At 46.1% G+C, this 16,072-nt stretch overlaps 5 protein-coding genes across 5 annotated transcripts; 3 read left to right on the top strand and 2 right to left on the bottom strand.

Annotated features, from left to right (window-relative positions):
• Nucleotides 1-10: 10 nt before the first annotated feature.
• On the top strand, nt 11-4,024 carry V8C40DRAFT_247927 (5'-methylthioadenosine/S-adenosylhomocysteine nucleosidase family protein). Its single transcript, XM_083216430.1, has 5 exons — nt 11-201; nt 321-1,243; nt 1,304-2,320; nt 2,395-3,769; nt 3,824-4,024. Exons 2-4 carry the CDS (start codon nt 447-449, stop codon nt 3,530-3,532), a joined length of 2,952 nt encoding a protein of 983 aa, XP_083072057.1. The 5' UTR covers nt 11-201; nt 321-446; the 3' UTR covers nt 3,533-3,769; nt 3,824-4,024.
• Nucleotides 4,025-4,445: 421 nt separating this feature from the next.
• On the top strand, nt 4,446-5,937 carry V8C40DRAFT_34969 (phosphatidylserine decarboxylase-domain-containing protein). Its single transcript, XM_083222876.1, has 5 exons — nt 4,446-4,540; nt 4,595-4,636; nt 4,694-4,829; nt 4,889-5,447; nt 5,501-5,937. Exons 1-5 carry the CDS (start codon nt 4,481-4,483, stop codon nt 5,727-5,729), a joined length of 1,026 nt encoding a protein of 341 aa, XP_083072056.1. The 5' UTR covers nt 4,446-4,480; the 3' UTR covers nt 5,730-5,937.
• Nucleotides 5,938-7,257: 1,320 nt separating this feature from the next.
• Nucleotides 7,258-9,235, top strand: V8C40DRAFT_247924 (cell envelope integrity TolA family protein). The gene is made up of 2 exons (XM_083216429.1): nt 7,258-7,913; nt 7,964-9,235. The coding sequence occupies exons 1-2, from the start codon at nt 7,358-7,360 to the stop codon at nt 8,935-8,937; spliced, it is 1,530 nt and encodes a 509-aa protein (XP_083072055.1). The 5' UTR covers nt 7,258-7,357; the 3' UTR covers nt 8,938-9,235.
• A 273-nt stretch (nt 9,236-9,508) lies between these two features.
• V8C40DRAFT_247922 (uncharacterized protein) lies at nt 9,509-10,599 on the bottom strand. The gene is made up of 3 exons (XM_083216428.1): nt 10,179-10,599; nt 9,932-10,113; nt 9,509-9,871 (listed from the first exon to the last, which is right to left on the bottom strand). The coding sequence occupies exons 1-3, from the start codon at nt 10,359-10,361 to the stop codon at nt 9,766-9,768; spliced, it is 471 nt and encodes a 156-aa protein (XP_083072054.1). The 5' UTR covers nt 10,362-10,599; the 3' UTR covers nt 9,509-9,765.
• A 955-nt stretch (nt 10,600-11,554) lies between these two features.
• V8C40DRAFT_34919 (hybrid sensor histidine kinase/response regulator) lies at nt 11,555-14,753 on the bottom strand. The gene is made up of 2 exons (XM_083222875.1): nt 14,158-14,753; nt 11,555-14,107 (listed from the first exon to the last, which is right to left on the bottom strand). The coding sequence occupies exons 1-2, from the start codon at nt 14,674-14,676 to the stop codon at nt 11,639-11,641; spliced, it is 2,988 nt and encodes a 995-aa protein (XP_083072053.1). The 5' UTR covers nt 14,677-14,753; the 3' UTR covers nt 11,555-11,638.
• Between the last annotated feature and the right edge of the window lie 1,319 nt (nt 14,754-16,072).

Genomic DNA, 16,072 nt, shown 5'->3' with positions numbered 1-16,072 from the left:
ACTTGAGTCAGTTGTCTCTTCTGTTGTCCTGATGCTCTAACCGAGTTTCCAGATTCATGAATATTCAATTGCTAATTAACGTATTCGAACCCATGAACTGTATTCGGTCTTGGGTATCTGTCGTCTTAGAAATTCGCTTGCTGAACATCCAATTTTATCCTCATTCTTCTGCAGTTACTGCATAATGGAATGTACCCAAAGGTATGGTAGCCCGCACTTTGATCCTTAGCGTTATTGCATGGGATGTTTATAGCGCAATAAGGCTTCAATACTCAGACAGGTTAAGGTGATATGCATGATCGTCTGATAGCTTTGCTTAGAGAGGGACACAAAACCCCCGCTTTCGATCTTCAGCCGCAAACCGCACTCACAACCACACAGAGGCTCGAATCAGTCACAGACAGTCTTTTCCGTTGTAAGCAAGCAGCCAAATACATAGACATGCCATGCTTCCAACCGAGTCCCTTGGATGGATTGGCTTCCAAGCACTGAAGGTGCGTTTGGCGGGCCGACTTGCGCCGTTTGCCAGTCGCAAAGCGAGCGTAGATCGTCCCACCAGGATTCAAAATGATGCCGATCTGTTGGATTGCGACCTACGCGACATCTTAAAGACAGCAATTTTAGACGTCGACCTCTCAGTCGAAGAATATCATGACTTACACCAGAGGGTACATGGTCTTTTGGTGTCTCTCGACCATATGGTGAATGAAGAGCTTATTGCAGGATATGCGGATGGCGACGACTCTCTAGGCGATTCTCACGATATTACAAAAGTTGGCAGCGTCTACCCAAGGCTAGCTGAGTTAATGTGCTTCCTCGATACATCAAACCACAGCCAATTTGACTTATTGAATGACCCAAGCTCGTCTCTTTTCGTCCTGCCTTCTGGGTCGGCAAGAAATCAAGCCATAAGTCAAGTGGCGGCTTGGAAAGGAGTTTTGCAGCGGTTGATAACGAGATCAGATCAATCGCAGAGCCGACATGACGCTTTCCAGCCACAGATGCGTCTAGATGAGCTAAAGCCTAAGCTGCATCAAAATGCCGGGATGCAAAACCCTGTGGGCGTTGTCATGGATGCCATTTTCAAGGAATTTCAACAAGTCAATTGCGGCATGACACACGAGATTAAGTTGAGAGTCTTGGATGAATCGCATACAGACTCAAGCCGGCCAAAAATTGAAATGCTCATGTCGTGTTGCCAGTCTGGGTGTGACTGGCAAGAAGCTGTTTGCGACTCTATTCAGTAATTGAATCAGCTAAAAACATTTTGATCACTAGAAACTCAAAGCTAACAAAGACGTAGGGCCCCGATGAATCTCAGGAAGAAGAATAATATCTGCATCGCCATTCACGAAACATGGAAGCAGCGTACAAAACTTCGCCTATTCTTTGACCAGAGAGGACTATTCGATATTACGGACGAGGAGCCGCCGATGGCCACGTCCCTTCATGACTATGAAGAAGAAACTCTGAATTCGTTATTCGATAAAAACATGTTCCGTCCAATCAGTCCCGGAGCTTATCTGCAAGGTTTAGCCATAGAAAGGTTTGATCACAAAGAAAAGACGTCTTTAGCCTTGGCCTTAGCTAGATGTCTCATGGTATTTTTCGACAAAAGCCTTGAGCGCGCCTTTTGTAACTGGAATGCCGACAGTATATTCATCATGCGCTCAGCTCGTTCTCATGGAGAGCCGCCATGGTGGCATATCTTGGTGAGATCACGTCCGCCTACCTCCAGGCAACGAAATATTCACGATGAAATCAGCCCTGGCAATCCTATTCTCCTTTCATTTGCCAAACTGCTGTTAGAGATTGTCAACGGTGAGCCGATAAAACTTGAGGTCGATCCACAAAACATTACCAAAAACATTGGGAATTGGGCTCGGATGTGTGGCTACGTGGAAGAGGCGCGACAAGACCGGAACAGCTTCTATCTCCAAGCTGTCCAAGGATGTTTGTATCTACACATGCATCTACAAAGAGGCCAAGATGAACAAAATTCTTTGTCAGGTATTGCCATGAGAGACGTCATCTATGAACAGATTGTCCGGAACCTAGAGAAAGAGCTTCATCCCGAGGGACTGAAGCGGAAGCGCCGAGGATCATTTTCCGAACCTGCTCAATCCAACAAAGTATACATTGCAGAACCTTTACAACTAGACAATGGTTATGAAGAGAGCTTTACGTCTCAGCTTAGGAAAAACCCTCAGAGTGTATTATCTCACAGAAGCACAAACGATTATTCGTCTCCACGGATCTTACAACGGAGTACTTCCAACTTTTCCAGCTACAACAGTTCGGAAGCCCTCTCCAATAATTTGTTCGTGCTCCACCAGTTTTTGATCCCCTTCTTCATTGAGGTGGGAGTCTGAGTATTAACTTGTGTTGGCTTAGTTTCCGCTCTGCAACCATGACACCCATGGCTCCTCCAGACCGTGACCACTTTGACGTTGCAATTATCTGTGCCATTCCCACGGAATATAACGCTATTTGTCAAATATTCGATGAGTTTTGGGACGAGGATGGCGATCGCTACGGCAGAGCTGCCGGTGATCTCAATACCTACACAACAGGCCGCATTGGGAAGCACAACGTTGTCCTTGCGCTTCTCCCACAGATGGGAAAGTCCAACGCCGCAGCCGCAGCCGCTAGCTTCAGATCAAGTTATAACAACATCGAGTTGGCACTACTTGTGGGTGTTTGCGGAGGTGTGCCTCGCGCTAGTTCCTTTGCAGAGGATGAGATTCTCCTAGGCGATGTGATTATTAGCAGGGCAGTTGTCCAATACGACTTTGGTAGGAAATATCCTAATGGGTTCGTACGCAAGAGCTCTTTTCAGGACAACCTAGGCAAAGCTTCAAAGAATATTCAAGGTCTCTTGAATAATTTTGAGACTGATAGGGGACTAAGTCTGCTTCAAAGACAAATGGCCCAGTTCTTGACGCAGCTTCAAAACACGGGGCAAAACAAGAATCGTCGAACACTTAACAGGTACCGATACCCTGGGACGGCCAAAGACAGGCTATTTAGACCAGATTATCGTCACAAGCATCGCGGCTCACGAGCTAGCACCTGCACTATTTGTAGCAGTGACACCAATGCTGTTTGCGAAGAGGCTTTGAGTGAGACTTGCGAGGCGCTGGGATGCGAAGAGAGCTATTTAGTCGAAAGGGAGCGTCTCCAGGAAAAGCAAGAGCTTGAAGAGAGCAACCACGAGGAAGCACAGAAACCCGCAATCCACATAGGTGTCGTCGCGTCAGGCGATACAGTTCTGAAGTCTGGAGAGGATCGCGATAACATTGCCGCAAAAGAAGGTGCTATTGCCTTTGAGATGGAGGGAGCTGGAATTTGGGGAGAAATTCCCTGCATTATTGTGAAGGGAGTCTGTGATTACGCTGATTCTCACAAGAACAAGACGTGGCAGGATTTTGCTGCTGCAACTGCAGCTGCAGCTGCAAAGGCTCTTCTACACAGATACCCCAAGACGGAGAAAGCGAGATATGGGTTAATTGAAGCATCAGAATTGTATTAATAAGTGCACGGTATCGTGGGGAGCTGACCGGTTCTCAACAACCCCGCCACACCACACCATTAGGCATTTCACCACATTTGTCACTCCGTATTGCTGAAACTCTTGGCTTACGTATACTGTCTCCTTCTAGCCTGAAGAGAAGCGGTCGTGAGAGCTCAGACTGGTGAGCTCATAGTTTGACTTACAGTACGTGTAGCTTTACATGACTATTGAACCTCTTCTGCTTTACATATCGGAGTAAGTTCTGCTCTACTCGTTCTAGGCCTGGCCGAAATATTAATGACTCTGTAGACATTTGTGTTGTTCCATAAATAACAGCAGGTAGAGAGGATCATGTGGATCAATAACGTTCTGCGATCCATAGTAGATAGAGTTCAGAGGATGTTAAACTGGGTGATTGGAAGGTCTGTTGATACTAAGCAAATATTGCTTAATTACTTAAGACAAGTATGGCGAGCGAGACTAAGAGCAATAACAATTTTTGCAGCTGCGTCTACACTGGAATTCTGTATTTTTCACGCCTTGAACCATTCGAGTGATAGAACTGGACGGCTACAGCATGCCCACGCGGACATAATTAACCCAGTGTAAAGGTCCCGGTATCCCGCTGTTAGTTGCTGAATACCCTGCCAACTTTTCCATGCAAAACAATAATCCAGACAGCCCTTCAAGTCACCTAGTATGTAATTCCACTTCATGTATTGACTCAAAAATCCCGTGTTCTGAGTATTTCATGCCCTATAGCCCTATAAAGTTTAATCTTGTGCTGTATTTGTGTGTTGTGACGTCAAGTTACATCGTCATGCACACATCATCAAACTCATCGAGGCAACTCCATAGTGCTCAAAAGCAAGAACTTATTTTGCTATCAACCATCCGCTTACTTTTTTTTTAAACTCTGCGTCGTTACGCTGTTCAATTGTAGTATCACAACATCATATACCCATCATGACTATACTGGATCATATTTATGCGATAGCAGACTATTTGCTGTCCTGGGTGAAGCTCGTATGTTGGAGACGTATGCAACACTTATATAATAGTATTTTGACACCCTTATAGGAGCAAAATGCGGAAATCGGGTGGCGTTCATTCAATCGAAAGGTGATATCTGAAGGCTCGTGTATCCCATGTCATCAGCGTCCCTGACTTTGATTGCAGACCGGAAAGTTAGAGCGCGAACAACAGACACTGTGGAAGAAGCTCAAGCTTCTCGTCTTATTTAACCCACTCATGGAATGGATTGATAAGACTCAACTGATGCGTTTATACATGCATGAAGAGTCAGTTGCAGAAGGTTTGCATCAGGCGCATGATTTTTTCCGTGATAAGACAGGTTGTTGATATAAGCTGCAGGGCAAAGAGAAAGAACGACGACTTCTAAGAGGCGTATCAAGGCGTTTGTTGACGCCTATGGAATAAACATGCATGATTTCGAGCCCTCTGATATCAGTCGCTATCCTACTTTCGAAGATTTCTTTACTCGTGCACACAAAACAGCGTCGCGTCCCATTTATAATGTTGACGACCCTTCCCATGCCGTCGTGGTGGCTGACTCCAGAGTCGTCGTCTTCAATTCAGTTGGGGAAGCAAAGGCGTTATGGATCAAAGGCAAGAACTTTAGCCTCAATGATCTAGTCATGAGCAATGAAGTAGGTGATAAGTTTAGACACGCTGCCATTGCGAGCTTTCGGCTCTCACCGCAGGATTACCACCGGTACCACTCACCTGTCCAGGGTACAATCCAAAGCTTTCAGAGCTTACCGGGCGATTACTACCAGGTCGATCCTGTGGCTTTACAAAGTAATGTGGATATCTTAACACGCAATAGACGAGATTTCGTTGTAATTGATACGAAGGAGTTTGGGGAAGTTCTATTTGTGGCGATTGGTGCGACGGACGTCGGAAGCGTGCAGTAAGTTGTTGAATATATGGGAAACATTAAAAAGTACTAACTGACTACTTTAGGATTCACAAGAAATACCAGAGAGCCGGGGAAACCGTTAAGAAAGGAGATGAACTGGGCGTTTTTCAGTTTGGAGGCTCATCTATTATTGTTGCTTTTCAACGTGGCAGTATCAAATTTGACGATGATCTGTTGCGACTAAGTGAGCAGAAAATCCAGACCTCTGTGGAGGTTGGTATGAGCCTTGGGCATTCTACAGGAGGGGTTTCAGACAGGGTCCTACATGGATAGATGAGAAGCTTTGCAGATATTCCGCGTCCATTAGGCCTGTGCCATGGAGCTACGCAAGTCGGGCGATAGGAATAGCCTCTCGGCGAAACCCGAGCTCAGCCAACACTTCAGGCTAAACAAACTTTGGGGGCATTGGATTTATCTGCGCGCAGAATATTGTTCTATGCAAATGTTGCTTCCATTGCGGTCAAATCTTATTCTTGGAAACGATGCTTTCACTCAGATAAAAAAAAAAAAAAACAACTGCCATTATTGAACTTTTTGGCTCATATGACCAGTAGTATTCAATACTTACATGTAAGCCATCAATACATACTGCAGTTTGGGCGCGATCAGCCAGTACGCACCACAAGACTTGTCTTTAAGATTTCACACCCATCTTTTACGGAAATATGAAGAAAGTCTGCATTAACCTGCTTGCCTGCCCATACGTCTTTGCTCAGTCGTAGAAACGATGACCTTCTTCTTTGGAATTATTGGCAACTACAGACACCGCGCAGAATAAATTGAGCAAAGATCTGCTAGCTTCTAGTGCTGCTCTCCGGGAGGACCAATGTGAGGCGCTGTGACATCACCGGAAATGGCTCCGGACGCTGTCTGACTGGCCAGTAGCAAGCAGCGTTGTCTTTTGTTACTCTTCGTCTGCGACATTTCAATGGCTAAGTGATTGCGACACCAGAAAATGTGGCAAGAGATTTCCACATGATATTTAATGAGATAGTTTTACTAGAGATTTGACGTGACGGAATGATCGGGACAGTTACCACTATTACCCATTCTGCTGTATGTGTTATTGTAATACACACTAGCTGTACTGGCTAGTGTTTATGAACAACTATAAGAGGCATTGCCATCAAATATACAGGATTTTGCTGCCGCAACTGCAGCTACAGCTGCAAAGGCTCTTTTACGCAGATACCCCAAGACAGAGAAGGCGAGATATGAGTGAATTGAAGCATTAAAATTGTATGAATAAGTTCACCGCATCGCGGGCTTTCAGCAGCCCCACCACACCGCCATGCATCTCACCACATTTGTTATAGACTGCATATTGCCGGTGTTAGTTCGACGTGTTGAAGATGTCGAGATGCAAAAAAATGCAAAAAAGAAACAACATACAACAGCCGGTGTTCGCTGATAGTCTCCCACTCAACTACTAATCTGCCGGTTAGTGGCTTGTCTCTGGGGGAGCAGACGAGACCCCGAATTTTCCACTACCTATGGTCGTATGTGGAGGTTGAAGGACTCTATTCAACTTATATACTCGTACGGGTATCCCCTCTCCTGCAAACCCCTGTTCTAGGTCAACTCTGCCGTGTCTCAGCCGCTTCTATATTCTGCTTCTATTGGTGTAGCTGTATGAGATACCACTTTTCTTAAATTGCTTTGCAGCAGCTGCCTAGTATTAGCGCAAGCATGTAAGCAAGGCTGCATGGTGGCGCCTCTAGAGCCAACAACAAAAAAGCAGTACTGAAATTTTATAAAAGGGGCAAAGAAAACAAAAGAAAAAAGATGTTCTGAGGTACCTGGTTGTAGTAATAAATATCTCCTGCCGCCTTTGTGACCCTAATGATATAACTGGAGTCAGACAAGTTTTCTTTACCCTGTTTCGTCTGATACTGTTGAATATGATGTCTCGTCCTACTCACCACGGCGGCCCTACCCGTACCTGCATAACAACTCCATTGTCAAATGATATTAGAAATAACAGGTTGGAAGAGGCCAAAAAAGCTTTCTGCTTCTTGACAATTTCTGAACGTAGTAGACCGCAGCACTTGGATGAGCTATGGCAACAGCTGAGACGATCATATGAGGCTGTAAATACTCATGATGGCCAGCCGTTTCCATACTGGGCCCTCGAAAATCTTCCGCTCGACAAGATCGCTGCTTTGATCAGGATGGCATACGTCGAAGACCTCGGGGCCATCCAAATGCATGCATCTAGAATGCCGCCATATTTCAATACCGATGCATGGAAATCTGTTCTATTTTTCGACTATATCGAGCACGGGAGAGGACGAGTTTTGAGAAAAATTTATAAAAAGCGCCCGACCATCACATTGGAGCAAATGTATGAGGAAGTCCGACGCAATCAGCTCAATCGGCTCAGTGCCCCAAATGTTCTCAATTGGCGTCCAAGGAATCCTAGAGCTTATTTTCACATTTCGGATTATAAAGGCTGCTGTTCGTACATCTCATGCCGTTGTCAGATTTTCTCAAGCTTACAAAAGTAGTGCATGGAGGCAATGATGAAGATGGTATTGATGAAGAGATTGAAGACGAGAGCGAGGTTGAGATGATCGAGACCGGAGATGAAGACAACGAGAACATTGGGCAAGACGAGACTGAGATCGAGATCGGAGATAAAGGTAACGATTATATTGACCAACAATTCCAACTCATCAGTGACAACATCAGTATGGGCCACCAAGCAGGCGACAATATTGATGGCTACGAGGTTGACAATAGCCATGATATGAGAGGTCATCTGACGGATAATCTTGGTGGTATTGGCACACAAGGTGAAGGGGACATGATTGCCAGAGATGATGTAGATGATACATCTGCATCTTCCCCTCAGGTAAATCCGCCCACACCGGGGACAAATTCTCCAATCGCTACCCCCGATGATTTAGAACCTCAGCCTCTAGGTGGGCCTGCTAGGGAGGCAAATGCAATGGAAGACGGCAGTCTTACAATAACGGATCCTCTTCAGGATGAAGCGCGGAGGCAAGATGTGGATCAGACGCCACCGTCATCCCCGGACATATATTCTACCGTTCGCTCATTCGTCGATTCAGAAAAACCACAGCTTGAATATGCTGCCAAGCAGCTTAAAAATAGACAAAAACGATTTGAAGACGCGGAATCGATTCTAGCTGGCCTCGATAAGCTAGAAAAGGAAGATGCAGTCAAAAGAACCAATATTAAAGGGTTCATCAGCGAGGATGCCAAGGCACAAGTTGAATGGAATTCCTGGCTTGGTCTAACGTCTGATGAGAATATATCTGTAGAAGAGTGTCTCTCTAGAGCGAAATCATCTATCTTGGACGCTAAAGAACGAAAAACAAAGCGTCAAGCAGAGGAGAGCGAAATAGCGAAGAACGAAAACAAGAGAGCCAAACTGAAGGCTGATTTCAAAGAGCTCCAGGCTGCTGCAGCAAACAGAGAGCCTTCTCTACCGATACGCTCCCTGGAATCATTTTAAGAAGCGTCGCCTAGGCTTCTAACGCTTATGGAATCAATTTTCCTTCACATGGTTTTATTTATGCTTAGTTATGAATGGCCTGTCTGAGACGTTACGCTCTCGGGTGTATAGACTTTTGTCATTCCGTGCTTTGCTTTTTTCAGGGAGAGCGATAATGATTGAGATTTCAAGCAGGGCAAACTTTTGTATTTATATTAAAGCGCATCATCGCAAATTCAGTTATTTCTTTTATTAATTAAATTGCATTTTTATTACCCGTTCCTGCACCGATTTTCGCAGCCGCAGGAATAAGGCTGGCCGTTGAATGATGCGCCAAGAAGCTGATTGAGAATAGGGTATGCCTGTGCCTCAACCCACTCCCTGCCCTGTATTGAGATAAGTTAATGAACCGGCACAGTGGCTATCAAAGTCTACTTATTTATGATTCAGTCTACTCCGTATACAGTGCATATAAATAGAGACAACTATCTCATAGGGATATTATAGAAGATACTATAAGTGGCAAAGCTGTCAGATACTCTTGAAAACATAGTCTTGATCCAATTACTTTTATATTCTATATACAATACTACATATGTACCTAATTTAGTAGGGCTGACGGGTAACCCTTGCACGAATACTCCGTAACAGAGTGGGTTACACAATGCTACCTGAATACGTAATTCAGTAGGGCTGAGGGGAAACCTTATCAAATAAAAGGTTATGAAACAAAATGAGTCATAATCAACTATACCAACACTCGTCCAAAGCGCTGGCTGTTGGCAGTTGTGAAATGGTAACCCAAGATTAAGAACCCCTACTTCTCCGTCAAAGCCTTTCCACTAACTCTTAAACAAAGTAGTAGATAGAATGGCACTGGCCGCTTCCTCGGAAGAACATAGTGTGCTTATCATCCTTAAAACCTGCGTAGGCACGGAACTGGTTGCCACCATCGCTGCATCGCATCATATTAGTCTGAGAGCTTAGTCGCGCCGAAGAGCTTTGCAAAACTTACCCAACGTGCACAAAGTTTGGCTGCGACTGCGCGTCGCTGTTGACAAACCAAGAGAACCGAGCACCGGAAGAGAATGTGCAGGCTTGAGCTTGTCCCTCCCATGTGAACCAGAAGTTCACTCCCATTGTGCAGATGTTGTCACCGGAGGGCGAGAAGTTGCAGTTGCTGTCGTTCTCGCAGAACTAATACAGCAATATGGTTATTTGGAGACTCTTGACAAGAGCTATGATCATGGTTGTAAACCTACCACAACGTGGGAGCTGGGGGGCACAATTGTACCCTCGCCTCCAAAGCCATCACAGTTCACAAGGTGAACGCCTGAGCCATCACCACGCTTAAGGAGCTCATTGATGCTTCCCTCTGCCGCGTCTGCGACAGGAGCGGCAGCTGCGAGCCCGAGAAGAGGTGCGAGAAGAGCGAAGAAAAGCATTGTGACTCTGTTTGTCCAAACTAAGGAACTCTTGGTGTTGGAAGACTGAGTTGATTGGTTGAGTTGTGGGATAAAGTTCTCGGATCGTCGCAAAAGTGGAAGGAACTTGAGACTCTTTATAGAAATGATTGTCGCTGTGATGGGTTGATAGGTTCATTGATGGAAAAAAAAACTTACAGCCTTATGGCTTGTGATACCCGACTTCACGGCTTGATTCGCTCGAATTACCCAGTTTGATAGCCGAGCCCATATGAAGCTATAACATTCGCAGCTACATAAGCTGACCTTTTGATAGCGCTTACGGCCCACTATAGTCCCTGCAGGTATGGGAGCACAAGTGCGGTGTAGTGTCAATTGTAATTGGATGTTTATGAGTATAATGTATGTAGCCTATTTGTATATAAACTTATAGAAGGGTTTCGCTATGCTTAATTTTATACTTAGCGCGATAGTGCAATAGTGCAATAGTCAACGCCTAAGAGAGGATAAGGTATAGAAGAACATAGTCAACGCTCGGAGTAGTATAAATTGCGGCATCAACTTGTCATACAGTTGTTCTCAATAACTACCCAGGTAATCAACTTAGGGCAAACAAGTCCAGTAGAAATCGTCCAAACCATGTAACTACCCCATTGGTAACGCAAGTTAGTCAGGAACACAAGGTTTACGTTCTACGCGGGTCGATGGGTTATGACCTTCCTATATCGTCTATATGCTTGAATTGACTAAGTCCAACGTTGCCGCATTCGGGAGGTTATAAAGAAGCTCGGGTCGGCTGTCAAATAACGCTCTAGATTAATACGCAGCAACTATTTTTAAAGCACGCCGAGATTTGTAAAAGGATTGGATAGGGGTGCTCTAGACATGGCTACCAAATAGTACACTTATATGTTCTCTGCATATATTAAACAACACACTAGCATACAGAAGCTGACCAATGCGGAGACAAAGTGTTACTATTGGTGGGATTATTAACAATAAATCATCACTCAAAAATGATCTATATCTTGTGACGTCGCTCGCTGGCCTACCTCGTATACTGTAAGGCTGTACTGTACTGATAGATATTGGGTAAAGTCCTCGTATAATCGTCGTATGGCTCTTTGGCATGTCTACGTCTTGCAGTGCTCGTCGTACTCGTGTATCGTCGCACTGAAGAGCCGTTGGTGTACTGGGTTATCAACGGATTGGCGGACTACAAGATATGGAAGACGGCGGGCGGCGAGAGACGGCCGCGTATATGTTGGTGTGCTCGTGTACTGCATTTATATGGTCCCTCAGCCGGCTTTAAATTTTGGAAAATGCCGAGCCACATTACGATCCAAAATTTTGATGCCGACGGGTTTCACCAGGTATTCATCAGCGCCAACATCCTCTGCAGTCGTTTTGTCTGTCGGGCTATCTTGGCCGGTCACGATAAACATGATACTTTGTCCCCATTTGTTCTGTTTCTCCAGCTGGCGTATTTGTTGGGTGGCTTTGAATCCATCGCAGACTGGCATTTGGAGATCCATAAAGATTAGGTGGATCCCTGCTCCCTTGCCGGCGGTGGCCAGGGATTGTTCTCGGGAAAATATCTCCACAGCTTGCAGGCCGTCAGTTGCGCAGTGGTATGGGAGTCCCCGTTTGGTGCAGTACATCTGTAAAATGCGGAGATTGATGACATTGTCATCAACGAGTAGGGCCGTAGGCGTGGAGATTGTGAGGGCGGTGGGGATTGAAGTATCATAATTTATATCGTCGGGAGGCGTTATTAAGCCAGTTTCAGCTGGGTTACCTGCGGTTGGCTGAGCCGCCTGTTCAGTTGGACCGGTTGACGGCTTGTCCTCATTCTCTGCGCTCAGATCTGTGATTACTTCCAAGGGATTGATCGAGGAATCGGCCGGTCCAGGCGTACATGGATTTGAGGTTTTCATATTTGAAAGATATTTTTCTGCCTCTTCGAGCGCTGAACTTATCGTGGAAAGTAAGAAGGGCGCGCTGATATATATTATGTTCCTAGATGTCTGATCCAGGAAGCATTTCCCTTCTGAGGCCGGCACAAGACAGAGAGCAACGTATCCTGATGGGATCTGGGACATGTTTGAACGATGCTTCCTCAAGTCTGACACAAAATCAAAAATAGCAAAGGAGTCATCCAGGCTGTCCGAGGATTCAAAGCCATTCAAGGCCAGGAAACGAGTGAAGTGGTCGAACAATATTGTGTTATCTGAGCCAGTCGCCATGTTGTAAAATTTGGAGGGTAAAGTATTGAATTTCTGAGCAAGGGGTTGTGATGAAAGTGGTACGCGGGCACAATCCATCTCTTGGAATGTGGCTTTGAAGTGTGAACCACGGTCGACCTCTGACGAGACCAAACTGACAGACCCGTGGAGCAGTGTTGCCAACCTGGATGCGATGGTCAGGCCAAGTCCAGCACCCAGTGAATGCATTTCAACCTTTTCATAAGGCTCGAATATGCGTTCATGGTGGTCAGGATGAATGCCACGGCCAGTGTCCTCGATATCAATGATTAGCTGTTGGTGATCCGGCTCTATCGATGTGGTCACCGTTATGATGCCTTTTGGAGTGTTTTGAATGGCATTAATGATGATTGGTACCAAGCTATCACGAAGGAGGCCGAGGTCGGTCCGAAAGTTGATGCAATGCAGCGATGGGTCGTGGTGAAAGAAAACAGAGGCCTTATAACGAGTATCATCCGAAGTTGTTTTGCGAAGCTCGTTTCCCAACTCCATCTCAAGATCGTTAATAGTGTGTTCAGCATAGTGTCGATTCGTCATGGCGATGTCAGCCCATCGGTTAAGGGTAATCATGTTGTTGACTATCGACATCAGATCTCGTCCTGCCGATTTGATGGTATCCAGATAGACGGTGGATTCTAAAAGCTTGGCCGCCAAATCTATGGCCGGCAATGATGTCGCATCTTTACTTTCACGCTGTTTTCGCAACAAAAGCTCTTCGGCCAGCAGGTCTACAGAACCGAGTATGCCATGAATCGGGGTTCGTAGCTGGTGAGAAATTCCGCGAAGAAACTTTTCTTTGGCTCTCATTACTTCCGTTAGGAGGCGCTTGTGCCATACCTGAGAGACCATGGTTGCACAAGTATAGACAAACCAGGAATCAACATCATCGAACACCAGTCGAAAGTCTTTGGAAGCTACAACAAGCGAAGAAGGCCCCGCTAGGGTGTCGCATGGTGCAACAATGGCACGCACTACCCTGGTTGACGGGAAAGCCTTTTGGTTTGAGTTATTGATGAAATCGTCAAGGTAGTCTGTGTCCTCCCACAAACCACCCTCAAAGTCGGCCAAGGGTATAGGGTCATGATCTTCGATTTCGACACGGGCCTCCTTGGATGATTGTACATTTACGGCCGCATCTGGATATGTAGCCCTTAGGATCCGTAAAATTGGCTCTTCTGAAGATGTTTTTTCTGCCTCGGCTTGTGCAGATGAGATAAGTTCTGACATTCGGCGCCGGTCTCGCTGACGCCTTGCTCTTGCACATTGGACAATATCAGCGACGACCCAATCGGCCAAGCGAGCGAGAGTCTGTTGTTGAGACTTGGTCAAAGGCTCCTGTTTGGTTCTCGAAGTGACACAAAGTGATCCAAGGCTAACGCAGTCTCCCGACTCATTTTGCAAGCGGAGTGGAGCTCCAGCGTATGCCCGCAGTCCACCAGACTCAACGTACGGTGAGTTTCTGAATCTCCAGTCTTCCATCATATTTGGCAACAGAAAAACATTCTAGTAAGGGTTAGTGAAACTCAACACACCGGACATAGTCATTCACATACGCCTGGAGGCTGAGTAACGGTGTGTGCACACAGGGTTTCTCCACGTGGAAGGATGGCCAGAGGAAGCCCGATAGATGCCAGGCGAATGTAGTAGTTGACATCGAGAATGCCGATGACGACAAACTCCCAGCCAGTGGATTCCTGTGCCAAATGTGCCTTTTCCTCAAGTCCAGAAAGGAACTCGGTCTCGCTGAGGATATCGCGAGTGTAGTACCAAAGCATGGACGACCTCAATCTCTCATTCTCGGCTAGAAAGGCGCGCAGATATTTGTCGGGGATACACATGGGCTCGTCAGGGATTGACGATGCCGCAAATTCGTCCACCTTTGGAGGATAGAAGCATTTCTCTACTTCCGGGGTCCACACTCCGATCGGCCTGTCGACATTGTCCGGATCGAAGACAGGCCAGACGGTCCGCGGGCGAGCCGGCGGGAGTCCATGTCTCGATGTTAGAATGGCGGCGTCTGCCTTTGGGAAGAACGGCTTCGGCCGCCCAGTATTACCAGAGGCCGTCGCCATGGATGTGTCCGTGGAAGCGCGATCCCAGCCAAGGGGCCTATTGTCGTTCTCACAGCATCGCCAATGGACGATGGATGCTTGGTTCTAGTGAGTATGAGCCTGTGCCTTGGAAGTTCTGTTGCTCGTTGCATGCCGTGCCCACGTGACGAGTCAACGCCTGCCCCGGAGCATTTCGTCCTGACGATGCAGCGGGATCGAGATTTGCGCCGTAAATGTCGATGGTCGCGGCATTAGCTTCTCGACTACTAAGCAAGTTATGCATTGAAGATAGTCCCGAGCGTAGCCTAGCGCTTCTATGTGAGATGGGGCTTCGACCAAAGGAGGAATCTTCAACAACCTTGCATAAACGGGGATACTCCGGATAAAATTCTTGAAACGATCGGGTCTTTCAAAGGAGATATTCTCTAATAAGCCGACCCCTTCCAATGGCGAGTCCAGTGAGCTTGACAAAATTACAGCTAATGCCTTTGAATGCCTCGCCGACTGGTGTCTTCATGGGGATTTTCTTAGTTGAACAAACATACCCTATACTTCCCAACAGATAACACGAATGCGCAACCTACACCACTTTGGCAGCCTATAAGCGGTCAATGTAGCTCTCTTCGAATTCGAACTGGACATCTCGAGTGGATCCAAAAACGGAGACGCAGGATATAATAATAGAAGCCGTTGAACTTAAAACCCCGAAGGTTCCGCTACCATGGTTCATATGCACGTGCTTGCTCTTGCCTAACTCTATTCCCACTGCACGCTGGGATTTACAACCACACAGCCAATCAAGCTTAATACCGACTTCATTTTTAGATAGGGGCCTATATTGTTAAGTGATTACAGAATCGCTTTTGTACAAAACTGTCCTCAATACACTGATATTGTGTTCTATTATATAACATGTAACCGAGAGCTCGTGAGAGCATAGTTCTATGCCTGCCTAAGACATGTAAACCCTGATAGCGTTGTACTATCCACCCTGTATCAACAACCGCTTCCAGATTGAGAAACTTTTGGGTTTGCCAAGCTAGTGTCTGTGCTCTAACTATTTGAAAAGTCAAACTATTCACAGCAAGCACCCTATCTTATATAACGTATTAACCTCTAGAGGGTTCGTCGAGGAGACAGCGAATGACTTGCGCTAATGGTATAAACTTCCGGGTTTAAATGGCTGAGGAAAATAGTTTCTACGATTGGAAAATTCTGTGATGTATCAATGGCAAAATCGACGCTAGCAGTGGGATACTTTGCATTGTTTGGGTTGATCTGGAACCAGTTCTCAGGAGACTTCTCTGGTCTACAAGACAAATAAACAAAGGGTCGGTTTATTGTGTATTTAGGAGGATTGTCATGTCATGCTGAATAGGAAATCCTCCTCAAACGCTAAGTCAAATTGAGGGAGAGG

This window comes from Trichoderma camerunense, assembly GCF_050948025.1.
Source record: "Trichoderma camerunense strain CBS 138272 chromosome Unknown V8C40scaffold_11, whole genome shotgun sequence".
NCBI lineage: Eukaryota > Fungi > Ascomycota > Sordariomycetes > Hypocreales > Hypocreaceae > Trichoderma > Trichoderma camerunense.
This window is presented reverse-complemented; position numbering and strand designations above follow the sequence as displayed.